At 36.6% G+C, this 18572-nt stretch overlaps 1 protein-coding gene across 5 annotated transcripts in view; it reads right to left on the bottom strand.

Moving 5' to 3' along the window:
• Positions 1-4490: 4490 nt before the first annotated feature.
• Positions 4491-18572, bottom strand: part of LOC127978835 (histone deacetylase 9-B-like) — a 41088-nt gene continuing 27006 nt past the window's right edge. For 4 of the 5 annotated variants that reach the window (XM_052583768.1, XM_052583769.1, XM_052583767.1 and 1 more), the window contains 6 exons: positions 14657-14788; positions 14344-14441; positions 12854-12961; positions 11716-11865; positions 10949-11167; positions 4491-7969 (listed from right to left, as the gene is read on the bottom strand). In XM_052583768.1, the coding sequence (XP_052439728.1) occupies positions 7646-7969; positions 10949-11167; positions 11716-11865; positions 12854-12961; positions 14344-14441; positions 14657-14788 (1031 nt within the window). In that variant the 3' untranslated portion in view covers positions 4491-7645. Of the gene's footprint in view, positions 7970-10948; positions 11168-11714; positions 11866-12853; positions 12962-14343; positions 14442-14656; positions 14789-18572 lie in introns of all 5 variants that reach the window. The other variant, XM_052583766.1, reaches the window with a different exon arrangement.

Raw genomic sequence — 18572 nt, 5'->3', positions numbered from 1 at the left:
CAAGACAAAAAAATAAATAAAAAATAGACAAGAACAGCACCAAAACCATAAATCAAATCAAAAATAGTTTACATGACTTGAATGAGTTTTGAGAGCTTCAAAAATTTTGGTAAGCTATTGCATAGTAACAAATATGCAATAAATTATATTAGAAGTGACACACAAATCTACTTTAATAGTGCCTTTTTGTTAATCATGACAAAAAAAAATTATACTTTTGCGATGAAACAAAAGTAGTTACAAATCTTTTGTTCTGGGTTGTCTGTGGTTTTCAGTTGAAGGTCCAATTATTACATTTGAACTGGATTAAACACAGGCAAAAAGTATGCATAGATGAATTATTCAACATCTGTAATACGCATTTAGAAAAAGCATTTCGTGCCAACTTGAAGACTACTGATTTCTCTAACTATGCACATTTATAGTTGGTTGCACTTATTATTTGCGCTTATAAGTATAGCATCTTATATCACTTTTAGTATAGCTGAAGCATTATTACTCACCGACAGAACAAACCTACGCACCTCCAGGTGAGAACTGCTGTTCTCCGCTTGTTTTTTGTTATAAAAGAGTTCACAATCTTTTTAAACATTCAATGAATCAGCGCTGGTGAACATCAGTTTTAAATATATTTCCCCGCGGCCTGTGATGAAGGATTTCTTTCTTGCGTTATGTATCTTCAGGGGCACATAATTCCCTACATGCGTTTCGGATGACGTCATGTGAGCCCCATTTCAAAGCATAAAACCAAACTGTTTTATGCATTTTAGACTCTTTTATGGTAGTATAATTCTTAACGCAGTATCTCGCAGCTCTGAACGTGTTGATATCATATATATAATGCACAACAAATTTATCACCTTTCACGCCGGGGTTCCTCTGCAGCACAGGTCATGCACCAAGAATGTGCTTTCCTCTGTTTTCTCTTCTCTCTCCGCCGTCTTGAGGGAAAGAAGGGAATAATAAACTTCTCATGGGACCTCAGTGTCAATGCAGTAACAGGGATGAATGTTTTGTTTGTTTAATGATCAGCTCCGCTGCATTTCAAGATTAACCGGGATAATTGCGAGACACACTTAAACTGAACCTTGTCTTGAATTTGAATGTGCCTCTGGTCTCCAAAAACACGGATATATTCTGGTTTATCAGTTGCTTTACAATCAGTTTGCCTTCTTTTGTTTTAGCACTCTCTCTGTGTAATGATAAATCCTCTGGTGATCATTTGCCTGGATCAGATGCAGCTACTGAAGTGTCATTTTTTGATATTTTCTTTCTCTATTAATCTCTGAAAATAAACTCAGTCTCTCAGTGTTGAGTGACATTATTTTTTTTTCTCCGCCACAGTCAATCCGCGCAACATCATTAAACTAAACGACAGGAGGCTTCTCTTCTGGAACCTCGACCACACACATCACGAGGGGTTAAAATAGCCCCAAATGCTCTGGAAAATAAAAAAAAATATTATCAGTTTGGTTGTCAGTCCAGTCCATGCATGTGATCCAGTCCAGTTTTGTTTGATCCACATAGTCTTGAGCTTGAGTTTTCACTTAAAATATCATTTAGCAAGGAAAATGCTTCTAAATTTACATTCCTGATATTCTAACCCAAAAAGTTTTAAATCTTCAGATTTTCAAAATTTCTGGTTTAGTTCAATGTGTTACTTGCTGTTTCTTTTTAATTGTTCTAAATGTGAAAATTGTTTCTACGCCTATTTTTTATGACCCAGACTTACATGGTTAGTTCAGCCCAAAATGAAAATGTTGTCATTAATTACTCACCCTTATGTCGTCCCAGACCCTTAACACCTTTGTTCATCTTCAGAACACAAATTAAGATATTTTTTTGATGAAATCCGAGAGCTCTCTGACCCTCCATACACAGCAACACAACTGAAATGTTCCCAAACACAGAAACATAGCAAGGACATCAGTAACAAAATTTGCGAAGCTACAAGAATACTTTTTGTTTGCAAAGAAAACAAAAATAACAATTTATTCAACAGTTCTTGCTAAATGTAAACAATGCTGATTACATTGATTAGCTACGATCTGGGGAAAACACACACATGCATCATGCTACTGTCCAAAATGGCAGACGACGGTAACTCTGCGAGAAGAATTGTTGAAAACCTCGTTGAACGAAGGTCTTATGTGTTTGTAACTGCATGAGGGTGAGTAATTAATGACAGAATTTTCATTCTGGGGTGAACTGTCCCTTTAAATACAATAAACATGGCTTGTGTTGATCGTGATGTGAGGTGAATTATTGACTGCTGAAAACCGATGTTCAGCTGATGTTTAGAAACCAAACACTGCAAGCACTTCAGCTGTTGTTTACACATTTATGAAATGTCACTTTTGCACATGATAAATATTTTGCATACTTTTGGGCCTCTGCGGTTCATGGATATATAAATAAATGATGAGCATTTTCACTGTATTTTGTGCTAATTTCACAAAATACAGTGAAAAATGCTCATCATTTATTTATATATCCATGAAGCGTATTAAAAAAATGATGTTTTGTTTTGTTTTTTTGGGGCATTGATGGTTATATGAAGAACATTTAACATATATGGTAAATTTCCAATGCACAAAAGCTTAAGAAGATTAAAGAAGTTTGATTTTTAAGAGTGAACCTTCCTGTTGTGTTGGGGTCAGTTTGATGTACTCTTGACTTTCACGTTGCTTAAAATACTTTATTTCTTCATGCAATTGGGTGAATATTTCTTATTTAGGCTCATGAATGTGCATGCAGAGTTTCATCAGAGACATCTTTTAATGGAAAAGCTGTACAAATTTGAAATAGCATTTGTGTTTAGGTGAAATTGACCCTCACTGCTTTCACTGCTGTCTTCTGAATCATTCAAGAAAATCTCACTTGAGTCTTTTTCTTAATCTAGATGAGTTTCACAGTCAAGAAAGTTTGGCAAAAGTTATTTTTTTAAATCTCAGTTACTAGACTGTTGCAGCACTGAAAAGAAGTGTGAGAAACCCATTATACCTTAAGAAGTAAAACCAAGTACAAATAGCGATAAATACATCTTACACTAACTACAAATCAAGTTGTTTATACTTGTAGTAATTTGCACCTCAGTGCACAAATAGTCATTACAAGTATTAACCATTGCAAAAAAAGGTGTCTTTTGCTTGTGCAACTAATTTTGAACATAAAAGGGTGACAAATTTACCCCTAACAATAGAAATAAATACAATTATTCATTTTCTTACATATTTTATGTTTTCTAGTCTCTGAAAGCTAATATTTCCTGATTTTACACATTTTTTTGTGTGTGTTTTTCACCATTCTTTGGCAAACTGCATGACCCCCGAAACAGTTTTTGAACATACGGTAACAGGGAAACCCAAAATGGTTGCATCACTGCAAAAACCCTCTTTTGAAACCTTTACCACCGAAACTCAGTTTCACTGCTGTTTCTCCTACTCAGATTTGGCACCAAAGTGAACATAAACGGGTTCTGCAAGGCCTAACATGCTACCTGTAACCGCCAGAATAGCTGCAAACCGAAGTGGCCCATGTAGCATTTAATCTGCGGTGCTGGGGTCTGCTTTCACAGCTGGCTGCGGATGCAGGTGGGCCTGTTTTCTGAAACCCTGCTGAGCCTCAAGATGAATGGCATACCTCTGCAGGAAGGTGGACGGCGGTCTAATTGGGGGTGGGTGGAATAATTCCTCTATTTTGAGGCATTTCCTAATCTATATATAAATGATGTTTGCCTTTAGTTGTGGAGATCCAAATGGCCCCTTGGCGAAAATAGAGAGCCGATGTCAAATTGAGGTCTGACCGCAGCGTTTTCCAGAAAATAAGTGTAAAAGAGCCGCATGGCAGAAAACGGGACACTTTCTTTGTCGAGCATGTCTGAAAGCAAACCAAAGGAAGGAGTCGCTTTACAGCATCTGGTTGTGTAACTGCTTGGGAAATCAATATTAATTTGATGAAGTGTGTACGACATATTTAAAACTTGGACAACTTTAAAGGTGATTTTCTCAATATTTGGATTTTTTTTTTTGCACCCTCAGATTCCAGATATTCAAATAGTTATAAATGTTTCTACTGTCACTTTTAATCACTTTAAAATACATCCTTGCTGAATAAAAGTATTCATTTCTATAGGCAAGGTCAAGGTGTTGTATATTATGCCATAAATGCTGTCAGTGGAGCTTAACATGTATTGAAGCTTTAGAAAAGCAGGTCTGTGATGTGATGGTCCTATATCTGCGTCAGACACATTCCCTTGATAGCAGCCAGAAGATCACAGGTTCCCTTAAGCACACTTCAAAGGGTTAACCTGATCCCACAGCTCTGCCCGAGCACAAGAGGTTAACGCAACGCTCCCTCAACATCAGCACGAGACGTCAGGAGCTGTGGGAAAAATGTGAGGGAAAGACAGCGAGGTCAAAGCGGAGAGATCGCAGGCCTGTTCCCTCCGAGTTACCTTCAATAATGAGACGAGTCTGAGGAGCTTTACAGAAGTTTACAAACAACTTTTATTTGAAAACTATGTCAACGTAAACATGACCTTTGACCCAAGGTTTCTCATGCAGTTATTGTTTCAATCTAGCGTAACAGTGGATAATAAACGTTATTTACAGAGCAGTGAAGTAAAAACAGGCTCTTATTGAACTTTTATGACCGCATGATTAAGAATGAATCAGTCATCTGTTTCAGTAATGAAAACAATTCATTCATCTGTACATCTCACAGGCCTTTAACACAGTGTATGATCACAAAATCATAACGCATATTCACAAAACTTTATACATCTCTGTGCTGGCTTCGTTGTGAACTGATGAAATCTTGAACTTTAGATGTTACAAAGATGAAAACATAAGTGTTTTTTCTACAAACAACACATGGAGAAAAAGTTTTAGCATTGACACCATTGGTGATTCACAGCAAATATACTGATTCTGTTCACGAACTAATGAGACATTAAACACCTAAACACCAACACTGACTGATCTGAATCACTGAGTCGTGAATCTGACTTTGGCTGAATCACTGAATCATGTGAATGTACTCTAACACTGAGTGAGTCACTGAATCATGTGAATCACTGACTCGTGAATCTGACTTTGACTGATTCACTGAATCACGTGAATGTACTGTAACACTGACTGAAACACTGAATCATGTGTATCACTGAATCATGAATCTGACTTTGACTGATTCACTGAATCATGTGAATGTAACACTGACTGAAACACTGAATCATGTGTATCACTGAATCGTGAATCTGACTTTGACTGAATCACTGAATCACGTGAATGTACTGTAACACTGACTGAAACACTGAATCATGTGTATCACTGAATTGTGAAACTGACTTTGACTGAATCAATGAATCATGTGAATGTACTGTAACAATGACTGATACACTGAATCACTGAATCGTGAATCTGACTTTGACTGAATCACTGAATCATGTGAATGTACTGTAACAATGACAGAAACACTGAATCACTGAATCATGAATCTGACTTTGACTGAATCACTGAATCATGTGAATGTACTGTAACAATGACTGAAACACTGATTCACTGAATCATGTGAATCTAACATTGACTGAATTACTGAAACATGTGAATGTACTCTAACTCTGAGTGAATCACTGAATCATGTGAATCCATTACTGACTGAATCACTGATTCATGTGAATCACTGACTGTCTGGACTGCACACGTCACAAACACAGACCCCATCATGTAAACAAACACTGAAAACCCAAGGCCGGATTCATTAACAGTCTTAAGAAAAGAAAATAATCTCTGTGACTGGTTAACTTAAGAATGAAGTTATGATTATTTTAAAAATTCCCAAAAGCATTTCTTCTTCTTCTCATCTTTTACCTTTTTTTTTTTTTTTTTTTTTTGCTAAAGAAAAATGTATTAAGTTTGAATTCCTGGAAAGAATGTTCTTAAAAATCATCATAAATAACTTTATAACTTTATAATCATAAATAACTTTATAAAGTTAGTTGTAAGAATTGCATTCTTACAAACTTCTAGAGTTCTCTTAAGGAACTTCTTGACTTCTTTCTTAAAAAAGTTTTTGGTGAATCCGGCCTCTGGATGACAGCAGGGCAAAGCAATCATTGTCTTTTAGTGATAAATCCCATCTCTTCCATGTTAATGTGAGCTGTTGTCTGTGATCGTGAAGAGAAATGAGCGATCTAATTGTTTTCATTGCAACAACAAGTGTTTTCCGTAATTGTAGGTACGTCACTAAACTGTATTGTGAGTCAACATTGACATTGGACATTGACCACCAGAAAAAAAAAAAACATAGTTTAACAGTGAGCACGGTATTTAGCATAATTTCGGACAGAAGTTTAAACAGCAGCAGAAAAGCTCGCTAGCATCATTTCCTCTGGTCACATGAAAAGCAGCTGCTGCGCTACTGTTGGTTTAATGTGGGGGGTAAAATGAAGCTCTGTGGTCATCGCTTTTCTTTATTTAGCTTCACACACAACAACAACAACAACCGAGAGTGGAGATCACAGCAGAGACAGAGGTCAGAGGTCACGGACAGTGTCACACTAACAGGGCTGAGGACGGACACAAGACAGACAAGCACATGTTCACTCTCATTCCTGCCCACTTTCTCTTTCCTTTCAGTATTTCACTTCACTTTCATCCTTTCTTACCACTCGCTATATCGCTCTCTTCGGCTGAACCTCAGATAAATGTCCAGGTCACATTTCACTCACATTTAACTTTGTTCTGCTTAAAGTATAGGGAACTTCTTAGATAAGATTGCTTTTGCACTATGATGATAATCACACATGCCTTCCCCGCGAAAAAATCTTAAGGTTGTATTATTTGTAGTGTTTTTGGACAATGGCAATATTTGTTCTACATATCTGAATTGAATTTATGAAAGAAAATTATTATTATTTTTACTGTATTACAGTAATAATTAACCAAATGTTTAAGCATCGTAATGGATCTGAACATTTTTCTTTTTAGGTTTTTATAAAAATTATATGAAACCCAAAATTAATGTTATGTTCTTTACGGTATTTTTGCATGATTTGAGTATTTGTTCTGTATATCTGTCTTTAATGCTTAGATAAACATAAAATGTAGTCATTTTACTAAATTACATTAAATTACAGTATGATTTCTTTTTTATTATGTAATATAAAATTTATGTTATGTTATTTGTAGTATTTATTGTACAATGCAAGTATTTGTTCTAAATATTAGACTTTGATTAATGCTTAAACAATTTTTTTTACTGTATTACAGTAAATTACACAACACTTTGATTAAATCTTTTTACATTTGTAATGCAAAATGTATATTATATTATGTGTGCCGTTTTTGCACCATGATTAATGTATGCTTTAAAAAAAGTTGCAGTATTACAGAACGTCCAATGTCTTCGTAATGAATCTGAGCATTTTGCTTTCAAGTTAAAAAACGCATTTTAATTAAGAATATAAAAAAGTCACAATGCATAAAAACTGTAAAGCTATATTTTAAAAAATACTTTGTAATATTTTATACAATTTTATTAAAAACAAATAACTTTATTTAAGTCAATAAAATATGACCTGAACATTTTTTTTTGACATGTTTTGTGAGATTCAGCCCTTGCTTTCTTCATTTCTTTCTCTTTTTCAAACATCACTTTCCGTCATGTCTTCCAGACAGTGTTCAGCATCTCTTGTCTTCATCTTCGCTGAACTCTCCTCCTGTTCTTCACCTGTGTGTCTCTGTGTGTCCCAGCTCTCTTGCTCTCTCTCTCCGTCCTCAGGCTCAGTTTTGAGGCAGATGACTCCTGCGAGGGCGGCCACGGGTTCGCTCGGAGAGTTTCTGGAGCTGCAGCTGCGTATGACTCCAGCAGGGGGCGACGTGATCTCTTCTTCCTCCTCCTCCTCCTCCTCCTCCTCCTCTAGATGGGTGCTGGGGTTCCTCAGCTGCTCGATGGACTGAGACAGAACCTACAGAACAAACACAAGAGAAAGAGAGAAAAGTTAATCATTTTTTTAGTTTGCATCATGGCTTATTTGATAACATCACTCACAAAGCTGAATGGGATGAGTAGTTCAGTGCGTTAAATACACATTTGGCTTTATTAATTCATTTATTTGTTCGATTTTCTGACTTTTTAAAACCTAATTGTTTGGTTTGTTTGGTTCATATGGAGAAAATGTTTCTGGAAAGTACTTCTGGAGCTGTACAAGGTCTGTGTGAAATAAAAAGAGTGGGTAAATTATATATGCGGATACGTGTGTGTGTGTGTGTGTGTGTTAAAGTGCCGCCAGAGTCTGACTGCAAAATCCTCTACTAGACCTCAGGAAATGAAAAAGAGAAGATGAATGAGAGAGAGAGAGAGAGAGAGAGAGAGAGAATTTGAATAGAGAAAGAAAACAAAGTGTTATTAAAAGGAAAAAAACTGGGTGTATTGGCCATTGAATGAAAAAGTTACAGCGCAATTTGGATTGAGTAAGGAAAACTGTAAAAATTTTCTAAAGTCAAATTAAATACAACTAAAATTTCAAATATGTCTAAATGTTATGTCTATATGTTAAATGAGTTAAAAGCAGCCTCAGTAAAACATCCTGCTGGGATTTACTCACTTCCTCTCCTATTAAATCACTTCCTGTCTCAACGAGGCATCAGTCAGATCAGTTTACACCATCATTTAAGAGAAAAGAGCCCTTAAAAACTCCTATGAGGACCACAGACACACTGCAGGATACACAGGTTAACACACACACACACACACACACACACACTGTGGAGCCTGGTGAAAACGCTGCAGTTCTTCAGCACTTCTGAAACACATTTATATGCTTCAAACCATCGATCATCATGTCATCACTCTCCTTCCCTGTTTCCAGTGTGAATTAGACAAAAAATATCCAGTGTTCATGTTTTTAAAAGGAATTTATATTTGTACATTTCAGTCGTTGGCTATCGCGGCCTAAACTGTATGTTGTCTACTAAAAACATTAGAAACAAATCACAAGGTTTTTTTTAATGGTACATTTCAGATATGTAGTGTAAATCTATAACACAATGATAAATTATGACGGTCCTTTTGTTTTGATGAAATAGCGTCCATGAAATGATCCTAGTGCTCTATGCTGTCCTCTTTTGTGTAAATGAAGTTTCTCGTGTAATATGTGATGTTTTAGTGCTTTTTAAGACCCAGACTTTTTCTAAAAGGTCTTAAATAAAGGAAAAATTTTGAATGTTTGAAAGCAAGTCTAACAATTAAATGTGTTAAAAGCCACAGTAAAACATCCTGCTGGGAATGGAATGGAATGGAATAGAATAGAATTGAATAGAATAGAAACTGGAAGGGAATTACTGTAATATTTTATTTTATATTTTTATAATGTTAGATGAGTGAATGAATGAGTGTTAGAGGAGTTAGATGAGTGAGTGAATGAACGAGTGTCAGGTGAATGAGTGAATGAACGAGTGTCAGGTGAGTGAGTGAATGAACGAGTGTCAGATGAGTGAGTGAATGAACGAGTGTCAGGTGAGTGAGTGAATGAATGAGTGTCAGATGAGTGAGTGAGTGAATGAACGAGTGTCAGATGAGTGAGTGAATGAATGAACGAGTGTCAGATGAGTGAGTGAATGAACGAGTGTCAGGTGAGTGAGTGAATGAACGAGTGTCAGGTGAGTGAGTGAATGAACGAGTGTCAGGTGAGTGAGTGAGTGAATGAAGGAATGTCAGATGAGTGAGTGAATGAACGAGTGTCAGATGAGTAAGTGAATGAACGAGTTTCAGATGAGTGAGTGAATGAACGAGTGTCAGATGAGTGAGTGAATGTACGAGTGTCAGGTGAGTGAGTGAGTGAATGAACGAGTGTCGGGTGAGTGAGTGAGTGAATGAACGAGTGTCAGGTGAGTGAGTGAATGAACGAGTGTCAGGTGAGTGAGTGAATGAACGAGTGTCAGGTGAGTGAATGAATGAACGAGTGTGTCAGATGAGTGAGTAAATGTGTCAGATTAGTGAGTGAATGAACGAATGTTAGATGAGGGAGTGAATGAACGAGTGACAGATAAGTGACTGAATGAATGAGTGACAGATGAGTGAGTGAATGAACGAGTGTCAGATGAGTGAGTAAATGAATGAGAGTCAGATGAGTGAGTGAATGAACGAGTGTCAGATGAGTGAGTGAATGAACGAGTGTCAGATGAGTGAGTGAATGAACGAGTGTCAGATGAGTGAGTGAAAGAACGAGTGTCAGATGAGTGAGTGAATGAACGAGTGTCAGGTGAGTGAGTGAATGAACGAGTGTCAGATGAGTGAGTGAATGAACGAGTGTCAGGTGAGTGAGTGAATGAACGAGTGTCAGATGAGTGAGTGAATGAACGAGTGTCAGGTGAGTGAGTGAATGAATGAGTGTCAGATGAGTGAGTGAGTGAATGAACGAGTGTCAGATGAGTGAGTGAATGAATGAACGAGTGTCAGATGAGTGAGTGAATGAACGAGTGTCAGATGAGTGAGTGAATGAACGAGTGTCAGATGAGTGAGTGAATGAACGAGTGTCAGATGAGTGAGTGAATGAACGAGTGTCAGGTGAGTGAGTGAATGAACGAGTGTCAGGTGAGTGAGTGAGTGAATGAACGAGTGACAGATGAGTGAGTGAATGAACGAGTGTCAGATGAGTGAGTGAGTGAATGAATGAGTGTCAGATGAGTGAGTGAGTGAATGAACGAGTGTCAGATGAGTGAGTGAATGAATGAACGAGTGTCAGATGAGTGAGTGAATGAACGTGTGTCAGGTGAGTGAGTGAGTGAGTGAATGAGTGTCAGATGAGTGAGTGAATGAACGTGTGTCAGGTGAGTGAGTGAATGAACGAGTGTCAGGTGAGTGAGTGAACGTGTGTCAGGTTAGTGAGTGAGTGAATGAGTGTCAGGTGAATGAGTGAATGTGTCAGGTGAGTGAGGTGAGATACCTGGCTGATGTGGATGTGTTGGTGAAGCTGTTTCTGTTTCTCGATGAAGTTGTGGTGTTGTTGCTGCAGCACGAGCTGAGCCAGTGTGCTCTGTGGCAGTGGTGCTGACTGCGTCCGGTTCAGGGGTCGGTGCCGCGGTAACCTGCTGCGAGAACTCACAGACACACGCTCCTTCATCACCAGAGGAGACGAGGAGAGCACAGGAACACTACCTGTGACCGAGAGAGAGACATGTGAATTACACCTCTGAGACGTGTACAAAAACAATAGAAAAAATTGTCATTTTTAGCAATTCACTCCATTTTGCACCAATTTTATGTTTTTACTGTGTACTGATTATTTTTGTTTTATTTTCATTAAATGCACTTAAGATGCTAACTATTTACATTACAAATCTACATAAAATAAACAGCACGCTAAACTGAAATTCAGATCCAGTCTGTTATAAAAAAAGAAAAAAAAGGTTATGAAAAGGAAAATGTTTATTATTTTTCACTGATTTGGAAAGAATCACAGTATTATTTTCCAATAATAGTTCGTAAAATAGTTGCTTCAGTTTTATTTTACTATTATTGATATACTGTGTAAATAATAATATTCAGTATAATTATATATAATATATAATTATATATAGAATTAGTATTCATGTATTGCTTTACTTCATTTTATTTCAAATAAAGAATGTTTTTTGTGGTTTTAGTTTGAGTGAACAATAGTAACTCTGGTCTGATGTTGGTGTGTCTCTTTAAGAGAGCACTCATCTCACCAGGAGACTTCATCCTCTGCTGTCTCTGCTCCTTCAGCAGGAGGTGTTGCAGGAGCGCCTGCTGTCCGTGGCTCACTTTAGCCTCCATTGAGACGGGGGACACGGCGGCCGCGAGACCTTCTGCGCTCCGATCCTTCAGCGCCGTTCCCGTCTGACACAGACAGATCGCACAAACATTATTAACATTCAACCTTTTCCTATTTTTGCACAAATTTCCACTCAAGCATGAGCGAGACTTGCATAACACCAGCATATGAAATATTAATAACTGTGCTTATTTAAAACACATCCAGTCAGCGTTCGCGTCCGGCGTCGTCCATAATTTGCACATTATTATCGAGCCCCGTTTAGAGCTCCCTAGTGTGTCATTCAGCTATTTTAAAATGTGAAAGTGTTGAAAGTATTCGGTAAGAGTGATCCGTGTTTTTATTTGCTGGCATGTTACGCTCTTTCCTGACAGCATTTCTTTAAGTTTTTAACAGCCCGTGATGAACGAGATGCTAAACTCACGCCTTGAAACCCTAAACTGAGAGACTGTTTATCTAAGGGCTAAAGATCCCGCGGGTCAGAGGTCACGAGCCCCATTAATCCACACAAGCACTCAGTGAGAGCAGAAAATTAGACTTGCTCATCTCTGCGCTCTATAAAGAGGATCATCTAAGCGCTGTCTCCGAACACATTCCTCTTACAGTATTTTGTGCTTTCACCACAAATAGATGCGACTCTATGTCTCACTGTCTCCTAAAAATACCTTGCTTTTTCTGCAAGATCTATTCATATCTGTAGCGCAGCAGAAGAAGAGCCGGTGATGCTGCTTTTGTCTTCAGGCCTCATATTTCTCAGAGGTTGCTCTTTCAAAGTGCATGAGACCTTGTCTCCAGATTTTTCTTTTCTTGAACGAGCTGACAGTTGTCATACAGTTGTATATTGAACGCAGAAAGCAACAGGTTACAGTATTTAATGAAGAATATCTGAGCTCAAAGTGAGATCTCTGAGTTTTCATTGCAAACTTGTGTATCTTGTGAACTCTTGAGTACAGTTTGAGACATTAGAGGCATCATTTGCAAACTTATGTTTCGCTTGTTCATGTTTTGGTCTTTGTTTTCGTCTGTGTAGAGTTCGATGTGTCAGGAACTTACACAGATGTGTGTGTGAGCAGGGTGTAGAGCCAGCGCCAGGTTTGGCAGAGAGGGGGATGTGTAGAGATTCAACAGGGACATGTGCCCGTCCGCCTGAGACACACAGCGCTGGAGGAGAGACAGACAGAGAGCATTACATCAGCGCTTACATAACACAAACACAGAACAACAGTACAGCATGAGATCAAGAACCTCTGAAGAAGGAGAACAAGTAGATCTCCCAGTGACATAACCTTGCACAAGCATTCGGAGGAACAGATTTAGATATTGACATATGTTCTGCAGCATGTCAGCCAGTATCAGTTAACGGTGTGAGTGTTAATGATGTGATGTCATCTTCAGGTCGTGAAGCAGTGAGGTCTCATGCTGTAGGACTGTGAGGGTGAACTCAGAGGAGCGTTCTGGCCCACGACCTGTGAGGAAATGCTTGAGCAGAACTTCACAGGAGAAACAAACCTCACCATCCCAGAGCCCCTCACCCCTTCCCCAGCCATCAGCACAGCCAAAACCACAGCGGAAAAGAGCTGTCACAGTTAGTTCAGCACACACACACACACACACACACTCTTCTACATGCTGCACTGCTGTTCTGATGGGATTTTAAAGGCGGTGTTTGTTTGTCAGGCTGATGGTACGAGTGCCCCGTGACGGGGTCTGTGTACTCTCAGCTCCAAACATTGGGGGCCCGACTCCTTCACCCCATACTCTGATAAGAGTAATGAGACGTGGGACCGTGACCGTGTTATTTGGTTTTAGTTTTGTGGGCTGTATGCTTCAGTTCTCAAGAATGCGATCAAAGGAACAAAACTGCACGCAAGTGCATGAAACTGGGATTCTGCTGCTGTGCTGAAGACTACTGACGTGTTCGTTAAGAGAGGAATCATTCTGACTTTACATGCAAAATATTTCACAAAAACAACTCAGAGAAATGCTTATGCAATATTTGTTTTGCTTTGATATTTTCCATGACCAGTGTCATGACAATCAGACATTTTTAGTCGTACTTGCAGCCCACAATTGAGTCATTTCTCATGTGACCAGGTTAGTCATAACAGAAGCTATATAGAGGTTTTGTTCAGTGGCAACAATCGCCTGTTTAATTTGGGTGCATATATGGGGAATAGTATTTTGGTGACCGAATTACATAAAATTTACAAAAGATAAAAAATAACTTTTGTGAAAATGAAATATCCAAACAATAAATAGTTAAAAAAATCTTGTGCTATCATTCCGCATAACATATTTAAATACAGAACAATATACTTATTCTTACCTGTATTTATCAAAATATATAAATAAGTGAATAAAATACTAAAATACTACTAAATTGTATTCTATTTTAAATTATTAAAAAGTTTTTGATGACAATCGGGTAAAACCTAATTGTTTGAACGATAGTGGTAAATATTGGTAAAGATGTATAACGACAATATTAATTTAATTAACTAATTAATTTAATTAATTAGCCCTTAAACTGAGTTATCTGGTACCTCGATTTGAGTGGTGTATGACGCTCCGTTCTCATAGTTGCACAAGCCAATGGGTGAGCTCGATCCAGAACCTGCAGGGCTCTCATTGGCTGATGAATCTAGAGGGGAGGAGATCAGGAAGTATTAAAAAAGAGACAACAGCGGTTAGCTCTGACACTGACTGTAAGCTCCGCCCACAACTGAAGCTCATTGGTCTGTCTATCAAACATCAGATGTAAGTCCTGATTGGCTGAGAGTCTGTCTCTTCACATACAGTAGTTGTCTGATATAATAATCTGTGTTTCAGGTGTCAGGTAGATGGTCGTTTGCTCACCTGTTAGTTCATGAGATCGTTTTTTCAGCGGTGTAACGAGGACGCTGCCGTCTCTGCGGCGTATCGGTCCACTTCGTCTCTCAGAAACCTTCTGCTTGAGTCTGGAGCGCACCTTCAGATTGGGCTCCGACGCTGAGAGAGAGACCAAACTGATCGGGTTAGGCATTATTTCAAATAATTAAACTCACTTCATTTTGATTATCACTTTATTTTTTCAGTAAATTAGACTTAAAGTCATTTTGATTCTCAAGATGTATCTGGATTTAGATATGTTTGCTGCTAAACAATAGTGAAAACCGCTCTCTGGACATACGCACTGAGGAATTCTGGGATATCTAGCAGCTGTAATGAGGTAAGACGTGAAGGATCAGTTCCAATGTTCATCTGGAGGACATTAAAAGCGTCTCCATTGGCTGTAGGAGTCCAGGACCTGCCAGCCAACCAACCACAAACCTCCACAGTAGCAGGGTTTAAACCAACACTGAGATATCGGCTCCGACAGAGAGAGAGAGAGAGAGAGAGAGAGATTTGGCTTTAAAAAAGGGGAAATCCTCCTTTTTATTTTGTCCCACTGTGACCTGTGGAGTCCTAAAATTCACTGGATTTCACTCAGGCTGAGATGGAAAGCCAGCCGCCCGATTGACGCCACCTACCGCCGGTCTGACCGCTGAGTGGGCATCAAACATACACACATCAGGAGCCCGACGTGATTACAACACACTGTGGGCTGAGAGCAGAGATCAAACCAGATGAGGAGGGTGAAAATACACACACACACACACACACACACACTTCCAACTGGCAAGACTGATTCGTGAGAATATACTACTCTGTCAAAAAATTATAAAATAAACATTTGTAACTTTAAATAAATAAAACTAAAATTAAATGTTATTCTATTTATAATAAAAATAAAATAACTCTAAAAGACGACTTGTTGACAAAAAACTAAAATAGATACCAAAAATCAAATAAAATGTGTAACAAAATAATAAAATTGAAATTAAATATAATTTTATTTATTTTAAAAAAATATTAAAATTAGTTGAAATAAAAAAAAATTTAACTACTAAAAATTCATTAAAAAACAAAACAATTACAACCTACCTCTAAAATATGATAAAATAAGATCAAATATAGCTAAAAAAAAAAAATTCTAATGTAATATTATTGTAGTTATATATTAAATAATAATTATTATTATTAAATAAAATTAAAATGTATAAAATAAAACTGAAATTAAATATAAATGTATTTATAATTAAAATTAAATTAAATAAGATGACTATATTCTACCCCTAAAAGAATTTAAATATTAATTTAAATATAGAATACAAATTCTAGCCCTAAAAGATAAATTTAAAATTAAATAATAAATAAAATTAAATAATAAAATTAAATTAAAAACACAAAATTAATTACAATTAATTACAAATAAACTTTAATCGAACAAAAAATAAACGTCATATAATTATATTTATAATAATATGCAATCATTAAAAATGAGATCCACAAATGGAAAAATAGGCCAAAGTGCTCATATGAATTTATTATCCACAAAAATAAAGTGCAAAGATATTAAATGTGCAAAACATTTCTGCGATTAACCCTTCATCAGTGCCAAAATATTTTTTTTTGCACACTTTTGTATGTGCCACACTTTATTTGTGGCATCTAGATTCATAATATACAATAAAATAATCTATTCATTTTTTTTTTTTTTTTTTTTTTTTTTTTTACAATATTATAAAGTAAAATATAATTGCATTTACCATTTAAAAAAAACCTTAAAGATGGGATGACAAAAGAAAGTTTATGAATAATAAAAAATGAAAAATTCTACCCTAAAAGATAACTTTAAAATCTAATTAAACAAACATAAGATAAAATTTCATTAAATTCACATTGAAATGAAATATTATTGTATTCATAATTAAGCAAAAACATGAATGTGAATGTGTGTAACTTCACAATCATGCATGTAGTTCAAGGATGAAGTTAGCACCACTGTAACCCTTCAGTCCTGCGGCTCTCGCTCGGGAAAACCCAACATGCATTTCTTTGGCTGTTAAGCCAGAAAAATGTTACAAGCAATTACAGAACCCCACATAAGTTGATTAATTAATAAAATTAAAGACGGCTGACAAAAAAGGCCGATCGTAATGAAAAGGATGCTTTGAGTTTCAGGAGCACTTGGACGAGATTACAGTGTAATTTAGTCTCTCGGACACATGATGAATAAGAGCTATTAGAAAAATACCACAAAAATATTTGCCAAGCAATTAGCAGGAAGGATTTACACGTTTTTAATTCGTAGGGAAAATACGCAGAGCGGGCGGCATGTTTACGTTGGGTAACGTCATTAAAGGGCATTTTCAGCGCAGCCCGACTCAAACTTCCTTACACAAACACCTGCGGGACGGAGGTACACCTGCCAGGCTTTATTTAGCTGCTCCTGACCACTTCCACATGCTTCTGATCTGAGCTCACTTATTGACCACATACAGAGCTCACAGCAATGCAAGATCTGCAGCAAACTTTACAATTTAATATGTGTCTAATACCAAGATAGATAGCAATTTTACTGTAAAAAAAAAAATAATAATAATAATTTATGTACTTATGTACATATTATATGTTGTAAACAGCTAAATATATTTTTTTTAAATACTAAAATATATTCCAATCCTAAAAAATTAATTGTGGGTAAAATTCAGAGTGTATTCGTAAAAAAATAAAAATAATAATAATATATTTTTTAATATATATATATATATTTGGAGAAAGTAATATATTTAAACAATCAGAAGATGTGTATATTAGTGCTGTCAAACAATTAATTGTGATTATTCGCATTCAAAATAATTTTTTTTTTACATTTATTATGTGTGTATGTACTGTGTTTATTTATTATGTACAGTACAGACGAAAAGTTTGGAAACATTACTATATTTTATGTTTTTGAAAGAAGTTTCTTCTGCTCATCAAGCCTGCGTTTATTTGATCAAAAATACAGAAAAAAACAGAAATATTGTGAAATATTATTACAACTTAAAATAATAGTTACTTTATATATTTTTAAGTACATATATGTTACTAAAATAATATACTTTAAATATTCTCTATCCTAAAAATTCAGCTTTGCATCACAGAAATAAATGATAATTTAAAGTATAATACATTTTAAAACAATTATTTTAAATTGTAATAATATGACATTTTCTTTCTGTATTTTTGATCAAATAAACGCAGGCTTGACGAGCAGAAGAAACTTCTTTCAAAAACATTAAAAATAGTAATGTTTCCAAACTTTTGGTCGTACTGTGTGTATAAATGCACACACATGCATGTAAATATTTAAGCAAAATATGTTAATTTTATATATTAAATATATTTATATATAATACAAATTACATGAATATAAATATATACTTTAGAATATTTACTGCATGTGTGTGTTAATCTGTTATATAAATTTAAAAAGCTGAAAATATGTAATTTTTACTGTATGGCATATTATTTCTTTATTTTGACCTGTTTTATGGTCCAGCAGGTGTAAAACAACAACAAATGTCTAGAGCACAAACGCTGCGTGCTGACACACACACTCAACATTGATGCTTCAAACTAACACTACGGTTTTGTTCCGATGTCTAACAGTGCTGCTCTCTCCCGCTGTTCTCTTTCCTCACACAAACAGAGCTGTCGCCTGCACATCAGCAGCTCTCAGCGTCCCGCCCCCTTCACACCTGTCAATCATTCGGCTGTGAGGGTCCTGACCAGGGCAAGGAACAAACGCTACCTTCATGATCCCCCTCCACCCCCGATCTGAGCGGGAATCTGCTGGGAATGAGGCCTCGGAGCAGTGTTGCCAGGTCCTCTGTTTTCCCGTGGAACTGGGCTGCTCTCATACTGT

This window comes from Carassius gibelio, chromosome B19, assembly GCF_023724105.1.
Source record: "Carassius gibelio isolate Cgi1373 ecotype wild population from Czech Republic chromosome B19, carGib1.2-hapl.c, whole genome shotgun sequence".
Classification (NCBI taxonomy): domain Eukaryota; kingdom Metazoa; phylum Chordata; class Actinopteri; order Cypriniformes; family Cyprinidae; genus Carassius; species Carassius gibelio.
The sequence above is the reverse complement of the archived record's forward strand: the minus strand, read 5'-3'. Positions and strand labels throughout refer to the sequence as shown.